General features: G+C 35.4%; 1 protein-coding gene across 7 annotated transcripts in view; it reads left to right on the top strand.

The window, feature by feature from the left end:
* LOC115211793 (roundabout homolog 1) overlaps positions 1-15915 on the top strand; it is a 703622-nt gene extending 687707 nt beyond the window's left edge. For all 7 annotated transcript variants that reach the window (XM_036503450.1, XM_036503452.1, XM_036503453.1 and 4 more), the window contains 2 exons: positions 6214-6491; positions 14816-15915. In XM_036503450.1, the coding sequence (XP_036359343.1) occupies positions 6214-6491; positions 14816-14830 (293 nt within the window). In that variant the 3' untranslated portion in view covers positions 14831-15915. The remainder of the gene's footprint in view (positions 1-6213; positions 6492-14815) is intronic.
* Positions 15916-19602: the final 3687 nt, after the last annotated feature.

The raw sequence follows: 19602 nt of genomic DNA, 5'->3' as shown, positions 1-19602 counted from the left end.
AGATAGCTTAAACTGTGCTCTAAATGGAGGTGTAGTCAAATCCTATTTTATAGACTCAACCATGTTCTAAAATAAGTCAAAAGATAAGCTACTATAAATCGACACAAACTTTCCAGACAACCCAATTGATAGATGCATGCATGCATGGGTGAAGGCACATGGCTTAGTTGTTAGAGTGTTCAGCTCATAATCATGAGGTCATGAGTTCCAACTCTCAGCAGTTTGTTGTGTCCTTGAGCAAGACACTTTATTTCACGTTGCTTCAGTTCACTCAGCTGGCAAAATTGAGTCATACTTGTATTTCAAAGGGCCAGTCTTTTCACATTGTGTGTCATGCTGAATTACCCTATGAACAACATTAAGAATATGTGTGTCTATGGAGCGCTCAGCCACTTGTGTATTAATTTCACAAGCATGCTTTTCTGTTGATCAGATCAATTGGAACCCATATCATCATAACCAACTGAGTGCCAGTTGTAGGTAGGTAGATAAATAGATAGATAGTGAGTGTATGAGTGAGAGAAAGAAAGAGTGTAACAACTACATACAGGACAAAAACAATTTGGCATAGTAAGCAAACGATTCATAGTACGCCCGTTGTATTTTTTCTGAATGAGTCCCATATATCTGATTAATGAAATTAGGATGTTGTTTAACTAAAAGTAATATAAATACGAACAGCAATTTTAACAGATTTATTTACAGTTGTAATTTTTTTTTATTTCTGTTTTGGTTGTTTTGGTTGTTTCTAAATTCATTACTTAAATTGAATAATTAAATATCAATTAGATAATATTATTTTATATGAACTTTCTATTAGTTGACTGAGTTTTTAAAATTTTATTTTAATTAAAATAAATGTCGTTAGTTAATAAAAAAAATATTGAGAAATAATTTAATTGAAATATCTAAAGTCAGTTTGTTTCTCCTTTACATCTGATGGAAAAGTTGTGGGGATGAGGGTTGAGATTTGTGTGGGCTCATGGAGAAAGGGGAAAGTGTGACAGTTTAAAATCTTGTGTAACAGATTTCTTGTCATAAATGCAATCATAAACTCCATAATTTTTCATGTCTGCGTTTTCCATGACAGCAAGAGTTGCATTAGATTTCTTGCAGTAATATTCTAATATTCTATAACCAGATGCTCTTCCTAAAGCTGACTTTAACATTGTTTTTTCAAGTAAGGCAATATAATTCACTGGTCTTCATACATCAATCGCCCAACCTGTAGGACATGTTATTTATGTGAGGTACAAACAGACATCATTGCTGTACAAACAGTATCAATGCAAAGACACCTCGAAACACACACACTCTCTCCCTCTCTCACTCTCTCTCTCTCTCTCTCACGCACACACACTCTCTTTCTCTCTCTCACACACGCACACATACAGAGACTTCTCTAGAGTTTCAAGACTTCCAATTTCAATCACCTGAAATCATGTGATTGCAAAGCAAACTTTTTAATTACATAGTCATGCCCACTCCTGTGTCTATATATGTATGTATATGTTGTCTCTACTCCCTACTCATGCACCTTTGGCATTATCTAACCATTTATATTTTGATACACCCCCCATACACTGAGGGTATGCCCTGGCATTTCACCAAAATCTATCTCTCTCTTGCTCAACTCTTCCATCCCTTTTATATTCTGATTTTCCTTCCTTGTGAGTATGCCCTAGCACTTCGCAACCATCTCTCTCCTGCACTGTCTTGCACTCATTCTCATCTACTTTCTCTTTTTCTTGCTCTCTCCCTTTGACTAGGTAACCATGTATCTCTTCTACAGCAACATACTTGTTCCTGTCCTCATTCTTGATCTCTCTCTCTCTCTCTCATCAGGTAATCATGTATCTCCTCTACAGCAACACGCCTGTTTCGATGTCTCTCTGTCACACTCTAACCTTTCATCACCTGGCACAAGGTCACTTCCTCCAATACCCCCTCTTCTCTCAAAGGATCTTTGTCTTGCAAGTTACTTGGTGACCCCATCAGTGTTGGTGCCACATAAAAAGCACTCAGTCCATTCTGCAGGGTGGTTGGTATTAGGAAGGGCATCCAGCCATAAACAGACACCGAAGCCTGTCAAACAATCCAACCAATGCCAACATGGAAAGCAGACATTAAATGATAATGATGATGATATGTGTGTGTGTGTATGTATTTAATCATTTTAAGGAAAGAATACAATCCACAGGTCAGGAAATCCATCTGCTGCCAACACTTTGCTCCATCATAGTATCAGAATGCCATTGTTTATGATGTGTAAGCAGACACCTGTAGAAATTTCTGGCCCTCTGCAACAATGATGACAACATCAAAAACAAAAAGGGAGCTTGTTTTCATGCTCTTCATGTGACATGTCTTTCTGACATCTCTGAAAGACTAGACTGAGTAATCTTTTCTGAAGAACTTTCGAGTCAGTGACCATGGATCTAAAGATCCTTAGCATAGTAGTGCTGGTGGGGGGGATTAACTGTTCAAAACAAGCTCTGTTAGCATGGAAGTACCAACAATTGAACCTATCCAAAATGCATGCAGGTCACCAAAACTGTCCTGTGTGTTATTGTTTAGTGTCTATGCATTACCAATTTGTTGGTTTATATTAAACAGCTTTTGCCACATGTAGGATGAATCTAGCCATCAAACAAGTCTCTAGTCAGAATTGACATACCACCTTCATTTGGCAGGGAAGCTTGGTTCACCTTCCTCTCTTTGCTGGCTATGGCAAAGGAAGTGATGTGGTGGACTTACTTGAATGGCATGAAGGACAGATATTTTCCTCTTGGGCTAAACTCTCATCAACTTCTTATCATATAAAGAGAGTGTTGGTAGAGACAGAGGTGCTGCATTCTAGTGTCTTGAACAAAACATGAGTATGAGTGGTGAGATTGGCAAGGCTGCCTGGGCCTACCTTAAGTATGCTTTTCTAAGTAGAAGACAAGAAACAGGGAGAAGGTACTTTTGATGCCTCAGTTGTGATGAAGTAACTTGGGTTTTTCTATTTTTGAATTATCCAAGATGGTGTTTCCTTTTATTGATGAACTTTTCTTGTGATTCTTTATAGTTAAACATTTTCTTGAAATATTTTTTCACACTCTGTAAGCCCCATTTTTTTTTTTGTGTGTATTTGATTTTTATTTTTGTCTTGTTCTCAATGTCTTGGGGCCTTTGTGGCTAATGAAAGAAATTATTGGCAGAATCACTAGAGCATCAGACAAAATGCTTAGTGGCATTTCTTCCAACTCTTTGCATTCTACACTCAAATCCTTCCAAGGTCAACTTTGCCTTTCATCACTTAAGTAGATAAAATAAGGACCGGTTGAGCACTGGGATCAATATAATCAACTTGCCCCTTGCACTAAAATTGTTGCCTTTCACCAAGATTTGAAACTATTATCATTATTAAGGTGACAAACTAGCAGGATCATTAGCACTCCAAGCAAAATGCTTTACAGCATTTCATCCATTTTTACATTCTGAGTTCAAATTCTGCTGAGGTAAACTTCACCTTTCATCCTTTCAGGGTTGATAAAATGAGTACCAATCAAGTACTAGCTTGATGAAATCAACTGGCTCCCTTCTTGAAAATTGCAGGCCTTGTATTTATTGTAGAAAGAATTATTATTATCATCGTCGTCGTCGTTATTGTTATTGGAAGTTGGCAGAATCATTAGCACGCCAAACAAAATGCTCAGTGGCATTTTGTTCCTCTTTATGTTCTGGGTTCAAATTCTGCCAAGGTTTGCTTTGACTTTCATCTTTTTAGGGTCAATGAAATAATTACTGGTCAAGCACTGGGGTCAATGTAATTGATTTACCCACTCTCTTGAAATCATTGGCCTTGAGCCAAAATGTGAAACCATTATTATAATTGTCATATAAAAACAAAATCAAAAGAAAGAAGTATTATTATTGTTATTATTGTTGAGGGCAGTGAATTGGAAGAATTGTTAAAGCTTCAGAAAAACAACTTTGCTGTATTTCTTCCAGCAGTTTATGTTGTGAGTTCAAATCCTACTGAGGTCAACTTTTCCTTTCATTCTTTCAGGATCAATAAAATAATTTACAATGGTATCAACTAATCTCCTTCTCTCAAATGTAGAGTGTCTGTATTCACATTATTTTCAATTAATTATACATTATCTTGCAGCTTTGAGATTTTGATAATGTAATTGTTTACTTTTAGAATGACATTGTATGTTAGGTGTGACTTGCCGGATCTGGTCAGTTTGAACATAAAACAGGTGGAATATTTGGGCCGAATATGGCCAGTTTGAATTCTGAAGAGTTAAATCATATGAAAGAATTGTGTTGTGACCCCCTTTGGTCATGAATGACCATGGGATTGCACCTAGAAAGTTACCTTCCGAGGCACAAGTCTGGGCAAGGTTGTTTATGGAAGACCAGCAGTCGCCCAAGCATACCAGCCTCCCCTGTCCATGCCACCGGTGTTATCCAAGGGAAAGGCAAAGGCCGATACAGATTGGCACCAATGACGTTGCAGCTCATTTATTAATGTGCAAGTGACTCAGCACTCCACAGACATGTATACTCTTAATGTAGTTCTCGGGGAGATTCAGCATGACACAGAGTGTGACAAGGCTGGCGCCTTTGAAATACAGGTACAACAGAAACAGGAAGAGGGAGAGAAATTTGTGGTGAAAGAGTACAGCAGGGTTCATCACCACCCCCTGCCAGAGCCTTGTGGAGCTTTAGGTGTTTTTGCTCAATAAACACTCACAATGCCCAGTCTGGGAATCAAAACCGCAATCCTATGACTGCAAGTCTGCTGCCCTAACCACTGGGCCACTGCGCCTCCACATGAAAGAATACTTAGCAGTATTTATTCCAAATCTTAAACATTATGAGTTTAAATTCCACCAGAGTCAACGTTATACTTTTTGGGGTTTGACAAAATAAAGTACTGATCAACTACTGGAATCAGTGGCATCAATTTAGCTCCTTCTCCCAAAAATTGGTGGCCTTTTACCCAAGTCAGAAACCATAATTAATAATTTAGATGTTCCTAAGGTGGCAATCTGGTAGAATCATTAGTATGCCAGGCAAAATGCTTAATGGTATTTTGTCCATCCTTATATTCTGAGTTGAAATTCCACTGAAGTCGACTTTGTCTTTCATCCTTTTGGATAAAATAAATACCAGTTGAGTACTGATGTTGATATAATCAACTTATTCCCTCCCACAAAAGTTGCTGGTCTTATGCCAAAATTTGAAACCAATACTTTTGATATTTCTCTTGTTCTTGTTATTGTTTTTATAAAGGACAGTGTAGGTTGGTGAATTGGCAGAACCATAGAACACCAAAGACGATGCCTGGCACCACTTGTTCTGGCTCTTTATGTTCTGAGTTGAAATCATTTTTAAGATCAACTTTACCTTTCATCCTTTCGGGGTCAATAAAACAAAATATCAGTCATATACTGAGGTCAATATAATCAGCTAACCCTTCCCATTCAAATTTCTGGCATTGTGTCAGTATTATAAAAAATAATTGTTATGGATACTTTGTAGGGAGTAGACTGGCAGAAATGTTATGACATAAAATAAACAGTGCCTTGTGGTATTTTTTCAGCCCTTTCCACTCTGAGTATATATCTTGTTAAGGGTATCTTTGCCTTTCATCTTTTTAGGGTCAATAAAATAAAGCATAAAGTATAGTCAATTTAATCGATTATAATGATCCCACCCAACCACCATATTTGGTACCTTATGCCCATGTAAGAAAGTTTTATTATTATTATTATTTCATATTAATGCAGTAGAGTGTCAGACATACATTATTTAGCTTTGGCCTTCTTGTCTAGGAATTCAATTCCTGCCAAAGTTAACTTTGATCCCCCATCCCCTTCTCCCAACAGACTCCCATAAGGCACCAATAATGAACTGGAATTTATTTATTCAAGTAATTTATATCCATTTACTATGCAAATTTCTGTCAATTTGAGGAATTATTAATTAATGAGATTTGTAAGAAATTAACATTTAATGCCTCATTATTTTACATGATCGTCACATTCAGTTATTTCATTATGATTTCATTATTGATTTATTATTATTATTTCTATTATTATTATTTGTAAATTTTATAATTGGTTTGTTTTTAAGATTTTTATTCTTTTCAATTATTGTTACAGTTATTTTTATTATTTTCTTTCTTTTTTTTTCTATTCTCCCCTCCTCTTTCAGTTGCAGACCTCCCCGCTTGTAACAAACCTACCTACCCCACTCCTTCCAATCCAAACACCAACACCAGCCCCCACGGAAAAGGTCACTCTACAACTCCATCGTCCATCACTTCAGGGAAAGCTAAGACAACAGCTGCAACTGAAGCTGCAGATGTTGATGCTGCTGTAGTTGATTGTAGCGTATCATCAATGGGGTCAACCATACCCAATATTCGAGGTGGCAATGACAATGATGCTACTCAGACATCAGAGATAAACTGCTTCAATTCAAAGCACACTGTGAGTATATTGCCTCTTGAAAACTGAGCGGAAAGCATTCGCATTAAAGCCCCATTCATTCACTGGTCCATTCAACCTATCCCCTCTCGTATTCTGTATCTCACATCACACTATCTTGCTTCATTCTTTGCACTCATGGCTGTGACTCTCTTGACACCATTGCCTTCTTGTGCGTTATTCTCACTCAAGCTGTCTTTGTACACTTTACTTCTCTTGCACATGTTGCTAGCTACAAAAAACGCCTTTATACAGATTATTATTATTATTATTATTATTATGATTATTATTGTTGTTATTATTATTATTGTTACTACTACTGCCACTACTACTGATCCCAGAAGATTAAATGGCAAGCTCTATTGTAAGTAGGATTTAAGCTCTGAGCATATAGGGATATAACTTGCAAACTGTCTTGCAGTATTTAGTTGTGTTCCTATATTTTCTGAGATCAAACCTTGCTGAACTCAACTTTGCCAGTCAACCTTCTAGGTTCAATGAAATTAGTACCAATAACAGACTGATATTCAATAAATCAGCTATCCTATCTCACAAAATTTGTGGCATTGTGCTTAATTTTTAAATAATTTTTTTTTATTATATGTCTGTCTCTATTTGTATGTATGTGTATGCAAGTATGTATTTATTAAATGCAAGTAAAACGCCAGAAAAGTTATTGCTTAATCTGTGTATAGATGCTGCTTCTTTTTATAAATGAGAGGACTTTATTGAGTACCAGACACCTGTATACTTGTTAGTAATTATTTCAAATATAAATGAAAACTTCCATAAACACAAATTGACCTAAGGTTAACCAATAGCATGGGCAATATAACTAAACAGAGAACTGAATTTTATTTCAAACGTTTACTAAAATAAATAGGTCGATGAAGCGTTACAAACACCCATTTACAAAAAGAACAAACAGCTTCAACAGATATGCTTAGTTTAAAGTGAGAATAGTTTAAACTATTCTTAGTTTAAATTTGCTTCCATAGCCCTCTGCATACCACTTTAAAAGAGCGACCATGTGAATCAGAAACGCTAATTCTTTAGACAGTATGCTTATATCAAGAATGAGCTGTCATTGACCTGCTCGATACTTGGTCATATGCATTACTATAGGTCTATCAGCAAAAGCAAAATGGGCGTTAGCTATGCTTTCAATTATAGCTTAAAGGTAATTATTTTCTGAGATTTTAAAAGATTAAAGGGTCATTATAATCACTGATTCCGTCGAAGTTGGTGTTGACATATGAAGAGTGAGCTTAGAACATGCAGACACTAAACAAAAAACATAACCTCCTTCTTTGGCGGAGGTAATAAAGCTAAATTTTAAATATATATATATATATATGTTGAGGCAAGTGAAAATCAAATCAAAACAAATCAAAATAGATGAACATCAATGGAATCTGTATCTTTGTGGTACCAGTGCCGGTGGCACACACTTTGTGGTACCAGTGCCGGTGGCACACATGAGAACCATCCGAACGTGGCCATAGCCAGTTCCGCATCGACCGGCCTCCGTGCTGTGGGCACGTAACAAACACCATCCGATCATGGCCGTTCGCCAGCCTCATCTGGCACCTGTGTCGGTGGCACATAAAAACACCTTCCGAAGACCCGCAAGACTAGTCAGTCCACCTGTGCATACCTTCCTTCCTTCTTGTGACACCTGTGAAGACCGGTTGAGGCAAGTGAAAATCAAATCAATCAATCAAAATAGACAAAATAGATGAACATCAATGGAATTTGTATCTTGTGGTACCAGTGCCTGTGGCACACAAGAAATCCATCAGTGCCGTAGTCAGTGCGGTGGGCACATGACAAACACCATCCGATCGTGGCCGTTCGCCAGCCTCATCTAGCACCTGTGTCGGTGGCACATAAAAACACCATCCGAAGACCCGGCAAGACTAGTCAGGCCATAACCCATGGCCCTACATGGGACGTAGTCAGTCCACCTGTGCATACCTTCCTTCTTGTGACACTTGTGAAGACCTGTTGAGGCAAGTGAAAATCAAATCAAATCAAATCAAAACAAATCAAAATAGATGAACATCAATGGAATTTGTATCTTTGTGGTACCAGTGCCGGTGGCACGTGGCACATAAGAAAACCATCCGAACGTGGCCGTAGCCAGTACCGCATCGACTGGCCTCCGTGCTGTGGGCGCGTAACAAGCACCATCCGATCGTGGCCGTTTGCCAGCCTCATCTGGCACCTGTGTCGGTGGCACATAAAAAACACCATCCGAGCGTGGCCGTCTGCCAGCCTCGTCTGGCACCTGTGTCGGTGGCACATAAAAAACACCATCCGAGCGTGGCCGTCTGCCAGCCTCGTCTGGCACCTGTGTCGGTGGCACATAAAAAACACCATCCGAGCGTGGCCGTCTGCCAGCCTCGTCTGGCACCGTGTCGGTGGCACATAAAAACACCATCCGAGCGTGGCCGTTTGTCAGCCTCGTCTGGCACCTGTGTCGGTGGCACATAAAATCACCCACTACACTCTCGGAGTGGTTGGCGTTAGGAAGGGCATCCAGCTGTAGAAACACTGCCAGATCTGACTGGACTGGTGCAGCTTTCGGGCTCCCCAGACCCCAGTTGAACCGTCGAACCCATGCTAGCATGGAAAGCGGACGTTAAATGATGATGATGATGATGATGATGATATATATATAAAAATATATATTCAAGGGAAATAACTCATAATCGAAGTTTTTATTGAGTTATTTCCCTTCACTTTCCGCTTTGTTTTGATTTGGCAGCGCGCATTTTTAACGCTGTGTACGAAGCAATGTATTTAGACTAAATAAACAGAATTCATCGAGTAATTATCTGCTTTCAACTTGTCTTACATGTTTCCAATCAAGACACGATAGTTTGTTATATAATTTTTTTTTCATCGTCATAAAGATTCCGATTTATACGGAAAAAGCATACTTAAAGTCGCCCACATTCACGTTTTCATCTTATATAGTAAAATCAAGCTGCATTAGAATTTCAGATTCTAAATTTCTTTGCTGTCCATTTTCGTCAGAGTAGATCAGAAGATAAAAAAGAATTCTTTTGGGTAAATTTAAATCTATTTAAGCAGCAAGGTCGGAGGAGCAGAGGAACATAGCGCTAGATTCATAATGTTAAGGGGATTAGGGATAAATCTGTTTGTCTTGAAGTAATCCGTAACATTTTGCTTATTTGTAAGTAATACTCCACGTAGCATCTTGGACCATTGAACTAGACAATTTTAATGTAACTCTACCATTCTAGCTGAACGCTCATCAATTATAAAATGAAATATCACTAATTATTAGCCTCTTCGTGACCCTAGTTCTAACAAGAATACATTGTCCAGTGTGTTTATCTTTCCAGAAGAGAAATCGCCTAATTTAGGCACAGATTCAGTAATTTGGGAGAAATGAGATTAATCAAGTACATCAATGTCAACAATTGACTGGTACTTTATTTTATCAATGATAAAAGGCAAAGTTGACCTCAGCTGAATTTGAACTCAGAATGTAAAGAACTGAATCAAATACCTCACAGTATTTACTCAAAGCTCTAACAAGGATTTAGTGAAATAGCACATGCTTTTTACTTGATGAATTAAGTTGGTGTTTTAAATGCATCTTACTGCTTACCCATGTAGTATCTTTTAGTGCAGTGGTTTTGAAACTGACAAATCCCCACTCAAAAAAAATTAGTGAAATTTTTTCGTCCCCATTCTTTATTAATAAGATGACAAGATAGTGTTTGCACCCAATATATTTCTTCTTTCTTTGCCAGTGCAGGGCAAGTTTAAAATCAACCTAATTTTATTAAATATGTTAATCTGCCTTCTTTTCAATGTGAGAAACACTACTTTAGTATCATGCAAAGATCTGAGGTTTGCTGCTCATGCAAATGAAACACCCATGAGTTTTATGTATAAAGACACACACCACCACCACTTAAATCCACTTTTCTATGCTTGCATGGATCAGATGGAATTTGTTGAAGCAGATTTTCAGCAACCAGATGCCCTCTCTGTTTCCAACCCTCACCTATTTCCAAGTGAAGTAATAGTTTCCCCTGGAAGACTCAAAATAAACAACATTGCTTGTGTAACATTTACAATCATCACATGATGTCAAAATAAGGGTACTCATAAACACATAAGGCTTTGGTCATCCAGGAGATTTTGTAGAAAATGCTTGTCCAAGATGATGCACGGTGGGACTGAACATAAAACTATATGTTTAGAAAGCAAGTTTCTTAATCACACAGCTATATCTGCACCAATTGTCATGCTTCGCTGCTATATTTGTGACCATATTTCTGATGTGAATACACTACTCTCTATATTTTTATTTTCAAAATAGCTAATAATAATAAAAGATCTAGGGAACTTACAAACTGTGGTGTACAAACTCTCAATGCTTAAAATATTAGAAGTTATAGCTTTGAAACAATGAATTAAAAATAGCTTCAATATTTGGAAATGCATGCCAAAACTATGTACTTAAGAATGCAGTACTGTAAGAAGAAAATTTTATGCTTGAATAAATGCTAATAAAGAATGAAGTTAATGAACGCAGATGTGTCCATGATTCATAATGCGATTTATTATTTTGTATAGAATCTACTTGAAAATTTTTCTATTGAATTGAAATTTGTTTCTGCTGCTAAAAATCTGTTTCTAAAAGACTAAAAAACCTTTCTATATTCTTTTGTAATCATATTTCTAATGAAATGTATTGTCAGTAAATTTTGAAAATAATTAAAATTTGGTTGAATTTAGAAAAATAACAAAGTCTTTATTAATTTGGTGTTTTGAGCTTAACTTAAAATGTTATTACATAAAATTATATTTGACATTTTTTTAATTTAAAGAATTTTAAAACTGGATGCTTTGCATAGTTTATGTCTTCTCTTCATAATCCAGTTTAATGTGATGAGTAATTTTAATCTTTATATAATGACATGTCATTAAGGTATAAGCTTATCTCAGATGGAAGTATATAGTTACTTTGGTAACGGGTACTTGTGGTCCCCACTTAGAACACATTACATGCGTACATCTTCTGCCTTCACACATGGGCATAGTTTACGAAAGTAACTTGTCATGTTGTTAAAACTAGTACAGAGTAGTCAGTTGTGTTAGCTGTTTAATTGTTTATGATATCCATTTCATCTTGGGTTAGGGAAGATGGTTAAATAAGGGAAGGTAAGAGGGGAATGAGCTGTAGAAGGGTGAATATGATCAAGTAGTTCAGCATTGAGGATCCGCTTATATGCCATACTTACCAGCATTTAAGATGCACTCTCACATAATACAAAAAAGAAAATATAAAATATAAAATATAAAAAAGAAATTAAATGTTTCATCATACGCTTCCATAATAGTTGCATTTGACACTTTGTGATTTTTTTGTTACATAAGAATAAAAAGAAAAGCATATCTTATCTGGTATATGTACGTGGATGTGTGATGGATTCTTCAGCCAATTTAAATGTTGTTCAATCAGTTGAACAACATACTTGTTGAATTAACATGCAAAACGACAGAGTATTCTTTAGACATATGTATCCCTTAAGTACAATCAGTGTCACATATTTTGACAAAGCTGGACATATGAATGACAAGTACAGTCCATTCAACAGTCTTTTTATCCAATATCGCTCTCAAGCCTTGGGTCAAATTGAGGCTGTAATAAAGACATTTGCAGAGCATTCTACAGTGTTGGTATCAAACTTGGTGACTTCAAGGTTGTGGACTCTTCAAGCATTCAGCTATGCCTGTAGTGCACATACACGTGTGTGTGTGTGTGTGTGCATGCGCACGTGCATATGTGTGTACACCAGGCATGGCTGAATATACAAACATATATGCATGTGTGTGTGAATATTGAAATCTTTGCATCTTCACATAAGACTATCTAAGCAAAAGAGTAATAACGTCATATTTACATTTCCTGTGAACAACACATCATGTAGTCCTGTGTTTTCAAAGTCTTGTAGAGCAAGTAATCTCTTACATGAAAAACAAGGTGATAGAAAAAATACCCAGCTGTTAAATACTGCCTTAAATTATTATCCATTAAACCCATGCCATTATGGAAAGTGGATGTAAAAGAGACAAATGATGTCTTTCTATGTATATGTACATATGTGTGTCTGTGTGTGCGTATGTATTTACATGTATGTGTATATATGCATATGCCTGCTTTCAAAATAAGGAAGAACACATTGGATAATATAGTCTTAGATACAAAAACAGCAATGTCATATAAGGATTGCCTTTGATCAAGGCTGATCTGAGGCTAAAATAATGACCTCAGCAACAGCCATTTTATCTCTTGTAAATCTAATAACCATTTGATAGAATATAAAACTGTTACCATATTTAGTTTATAATTTATTCAGCTTAACAATGATGAATACAGCTTTTAAATATTTTTTTACTGATATAAAAATGCTTAGCACTACTGATGAACATAAGCCACATTGATTTACTATTACCAACTTTAACTATGGATGGATATCAAAGCCACAATGACAAATGCCAATAGCTTCATTATCAAATATTTCTTTTTTTTAATCCTTTAGTATCCAGATTATTCTGTCAAAAAACAATGCTTATTTATTCACAATATCTTAAATTAATTCTCTACTACCTTGTAGCTTTGAGATTTCAATGGCATGATTGTGTATGTTTATAATGACATTGTGGGGTAGATGTGAAAGGCTGGATCTGGCCAGTTTGAATATAAAACAAGTAGAATATTTGGGCTTGATGCAGCCATTTTAAACTCTAAATGGTTAAATACTTCTATCTTTGAATACAGTTATTTTTATCTGTACAAACATTTATATTGACTGCAATGGGCATCTTTCAAACAATGTGAAATATCATCAAACTTAGTAATGCACATTTTTTTTCTGAATGAGGTTAGTTTTGACTTCATTTGACACCAATTATTTAGTCAAACTGCTGGTAATGCAGATGACAATATTTTAATCCATATTTCCTAATGTCCCACTCCTTGACTTGTTTAATGATAAATACAAAAAATAATTTATTCTGGAAGTTGCTTTTTCACAATATACAAAGTAAAACTGTGAACTTTCACTCACATTTTTCCCACTTGCTATTCAGAGCAGTGCGATAAACCCCTCATCCTTCCATTCACTTTCTTTTTAATTGCCACTCATTCACTCTCTAGTTCTTGTTTTTCCAGTCCTCTCTTTCCACGTTATTTATATCTTTAGCATCACAACAAGCAAAAATACTAAGCTCATTTTCATATAAGAATTATTATAATTATTACTTTAGGCGTAGGAGTTGCTGTGTTGTAAGTAGCTTGCTTACAAACCACATGGTTCCAGGTTCAGTCCCACTGCGTGGCACTTCTACTCTAGCCTCGGGCTGACCAAAGCTTCGTGAGTAAATTTGGTAGACGGAAACTGAAAGAAGCCCATCATATATATGTATATATATATATATATGTGTGTGTATATGTTTGTGTGTCTGTATTTGTCACCCCCAACATCGCTTGACAACCAATGCTGGTGTGTTTACATCCCCGTAATTTAGCGGTTTGGCAAAAGAGACCGATAGAATAAGTACTAGGCTTACAAAGAATAAGTCCTGGGGTCGTTTCACTCGACTAAAGGTGGTACTCCAGCATGGCCACGGTTACATGACTGAAACAAGTAAAAGAGAGTAAAGAGTATTCTGATCATTATTATTAGTATTATTAGTAATGTTGTTAAGGCGGCAAGCTGGCAGAATCATTAGCACGCCAGGCAAAATGCTTAGCGGTATTTCATCTGCTGCAACATTCTGAGTTCAAATTCCGCCAAGGTTGACTTTGCCTTTCATCCTTTTGGGGTTGATAAATTAAGTACCAGTCAAGTACTGGGGTCAATGTGATTGACTGTCGCCCTCCCACAAAATCCAGGCCTTATGCCTATAGTAGAAAGGATTATTAGTGTTGTTGTTATTGTTATTATTATTATTATGGCAGTGAGTTAGCAGAATTGTTTGTACATCAGAAATCATGTTTTTCAGCACTTCTGACTCTTTACATTCTGAGTTCAAATCCCACTGAGGTCAACTTTAACTTTTTTCCTTCTGAGGTTGATAAAAATATAGTACGAGTCAATGTAATCAACTTGCTCCCTCCCCTCAAAACTGCTGGCCTTGTGTCAAAATTTGAAAGAATAATTATTGTTATTGTTGTTATTTTTATCATTATTGATAAATATGTGTAATAATAATTGTGCTCTCTAATCTCTGTATTGTTTCATTATTGTAACTTTTACTTTTCTTTTGTTTTTCAGGAACCAGAAGTATAGTAAATGACCAAAATTAAATTCTTCTACTCCAGACCCTGAATAATTTATCATAGAATCATCATTTTTAGTGGCCAATTAAGAATTTCTAAACATACATACATACATACATACACACAGACAAACAGATATATACTCACACACACATATGTATGTGAGTAAGCGTATGTGTTTACATGTGTGTACATGCAAGTATACTTGCATATGCCCATACATACACATGTGCATAAATAAACATACACAACATATAAAACATACACATACCTATTTTTGGTGATGAGCTTTATATTTTCTTTTGCTAAGGTGTAAAGACTGCAATTCCAGCAATTCTTACAAATTTCAAAACCTTCCCCACTTCTCAATGCTTTAATTTGTAGATTTAAACATTTCTTTCCTCTTTTCTTTTCTTTTTTCAAGACCTTTGGGCTAAATGTTTGGTGAGGTGAGGTGGGGTAGGACGTGTGGTTGTGGTGGGCTTGGGTTAATTAATTTCTGAATGCTGTTACCAAAAATGGTTTCTCTCATATGAATAATACATTTTTTTCCAAAAATTATCCTTTCTATTTCTTCTTGTTTTGTTTTTTTTAATTTAAATTTTTAAAATTTTTTTACTGTGTTCTCTTTCTTTAAATTAGGTATTTCTCACACATCCCCCTCTACATCACTCCCTTGCCAACCCCTACTTCATTATTTTGTTTTCATTTTCTTTTCAATATTCACTGCCTGCATCTGAATTTTGAAGATTCGTCTTCGCTCTTGCCCCCTGTACCTGCCTATATACCCACCCCATCCCTCACCCGGTCCCTATTGTCATAGATACCATATTATATTGGTATCAAATGTGCATGTGAAAAACAACAAACAATCCTTTAGATGTGCATGTATGTGTATAATGAGTGCAAGATAATGCTACATAAAGACAAACTACTACTGCTGCTGCTGCTGCTAAGCAGAAAAGAATCTCAAGATGGAGTTGCTCCCAAAAGTTTTTTTTTTCTGGAACCCTTTCCTTAAAATTCCTTCCAAGAAACAATCTCTGAATGACAACTTTAGAGTGTCAAAGCAGGCCAACATTCAGTGTAACTTGAGCAAAATGATTTCATAACAACAATAATAACAATAATTATAATAATTATAATGATGATAATTATATTGATGATGATGGTGGTGATGATGATGATGGTGAGGATAATGTTGATGATGATGATGATGATGATTCATTACAAGCAAACGGGAAAATGAAATGAACCAGAAAAATTTAATAAGAATGACAAAAAGGAAGAAACAAAAGAAAAAGAGATAAAAAGATTTTATAAATCTATTGTATTTTTCCTCCATGCTTCAGCTTTTTTAGCTGTAGACCCAACCAGTAAGATAGATATACCTAGTTCTTATTATATCTTGGTACATAAATAGATAGGTAGATAGATAGATAGATAGATAGATAGATAGATAGACAGATAGATAGATAGATAGATAGAGAGGGAAAGAGACACAAGTATACATATATATGGCTGTATATATGTGTGCATATGAATATATGTGAATATATATATGCATTTGTTTGTGCGTGTATATATATATATATATGTATATATATATATATATATATATATATATATATATATATATATATATATATATATATATATATACACACAAATGATGTGCAGCAAAAATCATCCTGCATTCACTATTCTTGAAAAATGATTCAAGTAGAAATGCATGGTGTGCACTAGTGCAAAGCATGATGGTAACTAAAAGAAAAAATAAATAACAGTAAAACTTTACCTACATGAAAACACCATTAGCAATGGTTTAACTTCAATGGCACTATACCAAAAACTGTAAAATATAAGAAATTTTTGTTGTACCTATGTGTGTGTGTGTGTGTGTGTAGAGGCATGCATGTACACACACACATATATATGCATATATATAAGCATATAATGTTTCAGGTAAGATCAAGTCACATTTGATTTTTTGGGAATCTTGTAGAACATATACAGGGCTTTGTTGGTATTTATACAAGATTATTCTTGGTTTGGCTTTGGATTCCTCAGTTTATTCATTCCTACAGAAGCAATTAAATTTGATTCCTATCACGAACTTACAGTTTCCATCTACCAAATTCTACTCGTTACTCAAGTTGTGGTTATAGAAACAACAATTGCCCAAGGAACCCTGCAAATGGAAATGAACTTAGAACTACTGAGTAAAATGACCTTTTTAACTACAAGAAAATGCCTGAAGCTACATAATTTTATGTGCGTGTTTGTGTTTATAAGGGTTTGTGTATATCTATTTATAACAGACAAAAGAAATTCATTAATGACTTAGATACATGGAAGTTTCTTTTTTCAATTTGCCAAAGATTACTTCAGTAACTTTCAGTCATCAATTTTTGCATTTGTTATCAGTTGATACATACACACACAAATAAATATATATATTTACTCACATAAGTATGTATTATATATGTATATACACATACACACACACATAGTCAACTATTATAAATGCTTTATGCTGAGATACATTATAAAATAGTATTCAGTGTTATCATCTGTGGAAATTTACTTTCTGAAATAAACATGCTGATATTTATATATATGTGTGTGTGTGTGTGTTGGTTTGCATATAAACATGTGTGTATGTACATATACATATATATATGTATGTATATATTTGTATATAAATGTGTGTGTGTGTATGTATATATATATATATATATATATATATATATATATATATTAAAAAAAAATTTGTATGTGTGTGTTTGTGATTGTGTTTTATCTAAACTAGATTTTTTCCTCATTCCTGAAGGCTTCATATAGTTGACATTAGTTAAGTGTGCCCATCAGTAAGTCTGAGTCTGAAATAAAGTAGAGAGCTTGTTTATACATATAAAGTTGTTGAACACCTAGTGAAGTAGTGGTTCAAGTGATAGGTTAAGTGTTTGTTAGTATTGTCAATGATGCTTCTTCATATTGACTGATATTAGCAGATTGTCTTTAAAGCCAGTCAGATGTGTTGTCTATGATGGTTTCTCTTTTGGAAGGTATCAGCAGCATCAACATGTGCTTCTGCCTTAGGGTTAAACACCTGGTTGTTCATGTTGTGTGCTTTGATATGTGACTGGTCATATGCTATTGACATGTCATTGGCAAAGTAAATTCTTTACATCAGTTAAATGAATTTGAGTTTGCTTCTTAATTAAGTAGCTGAAATTTTGGTATATGCCAGCAAGTGGAAATGAGTTCAGATCTTTTGTGTATGATTGAGGTGGTTCTCTCTGATGCTGAGGTTGCAGACTTTGGGTCAGATTCTGTTTGCTGAATCTGATCAGATTCTGTATACTGATGCTCTATTTATGATTGCCCAGATGATCTGTATTCTCATTCCTGCATTCTTTGCTTTCCAAATGTGTTTAGATAATGCAGTGAACATTTCCAGGTATGGAAGTAGAATGTCATGCATTGTTGGTGCTGGCAACTTTTGAATGTATTTTCAGTTAACCCTATATAGCAAGTCAAAGTATTGTTGTAGATTACAGTGGCACAGTACAATATTTCTTTTAGACATTTGCTTTTCATGTGTCAGATCTCAATATTTTGCAGCACTTACATGTTTGATCTTCTCTTCATTGGTGTTGACATAGGATATCTGCAATGAGGCACATTATGATGCTAAGCATATTCCTCATACATCTAAAGCTCACCTTTACATTACTCTTGTAGAATAGATGGTCGACTGTTTAGGAAGTGTTTACTGATAAATAAGAAGGTTTCTGTAACACTTGTTTTACATTGTTGTCATATGATGGATATATAATGTACCTCTAGCTTGTGTGGTTGGGATAGTTGTTGTTTGTCTCCAGTGAGTGTTTAACCTTCTTTACTGACAGCTTTGCAGCACTTCATTTCAGTTTCCGCAGCTTTGTTGAATGGGATTTCATTTGAGGATAAAGACCATATTTCTTTGCTGATGCTGTTGGATATTTGTCTGATGATGCTAAGGTAGTGGCTTTGATTTTGCATGGATGGATATACAGGGGAGGTGTTTGGTTTCTTTAACAGTTCATATAATCCTGTAGCTAAATCAAATGTGACATCCAAGAAGTTTACTTTTGTCAGCTTTAGCTTCAGCTTTCCCCTACAGGCTGAATGCAATGAATGTCAATATTATTCATTTTGCAAGTGAATCAGCTGTATATGTCCACTTGTACCATTTGCAATGATGATTCTCTTGTCTCTGAATACACCTGCATTATTCTATTAAAGAATGTCTCTATGTTTTGGAGTAGGTACATAAAAACATGCATGTGTGTGTAAAAAACCCATCACACACACTCATATCTATATGTGTGTGTGTGTGTCTGTGTATATATATAGGTGGTAAATACACATGGGGGAAAAAAAGCTTAATTTATTCCAAACATAGTAAGTTTTTGTCGGCCACAAAATTTGAGTCACTTCAAAAATCCCATTAACATACTGTATGCAAATCCCCATCTCTCTCACTCTCTCTCTCTCTCTCTCTCTCCTCTCTCTCTCTCTCTCTCTCTCTGTATGTGTACATACATACACACATACTCCCACATTTATAAATACACATATGTACATTATATATATATGTGTATATATTAAGTGGTGTGTTCTTGTGTTTTTATGTTATAAATTGTCAGTGATATTACATATGGGGAAGAAAGATGCACATACGAAAAAGTCTCATCTTTAGCCAGGTTATTTTCCCTTATTTCCTGCCATTCACTA

Source organism: Octopus sinensis, linkage group LG5 (genome assembly GCF_006345805.1).
Source record: "Octopus sinensis linkage group LG5, ASM634580v1, whole genome shotgun sequence".
Classification (NCBI taxonomy): Eukaryota; Metazoa; Mollusca; class Cephalopoda; order Octopoda; family Octopodidae; genus Octopus; species Octopus sinensis.
This window is presented reverse-complemented; position numbering and strand designations above follow the sequence as displayed.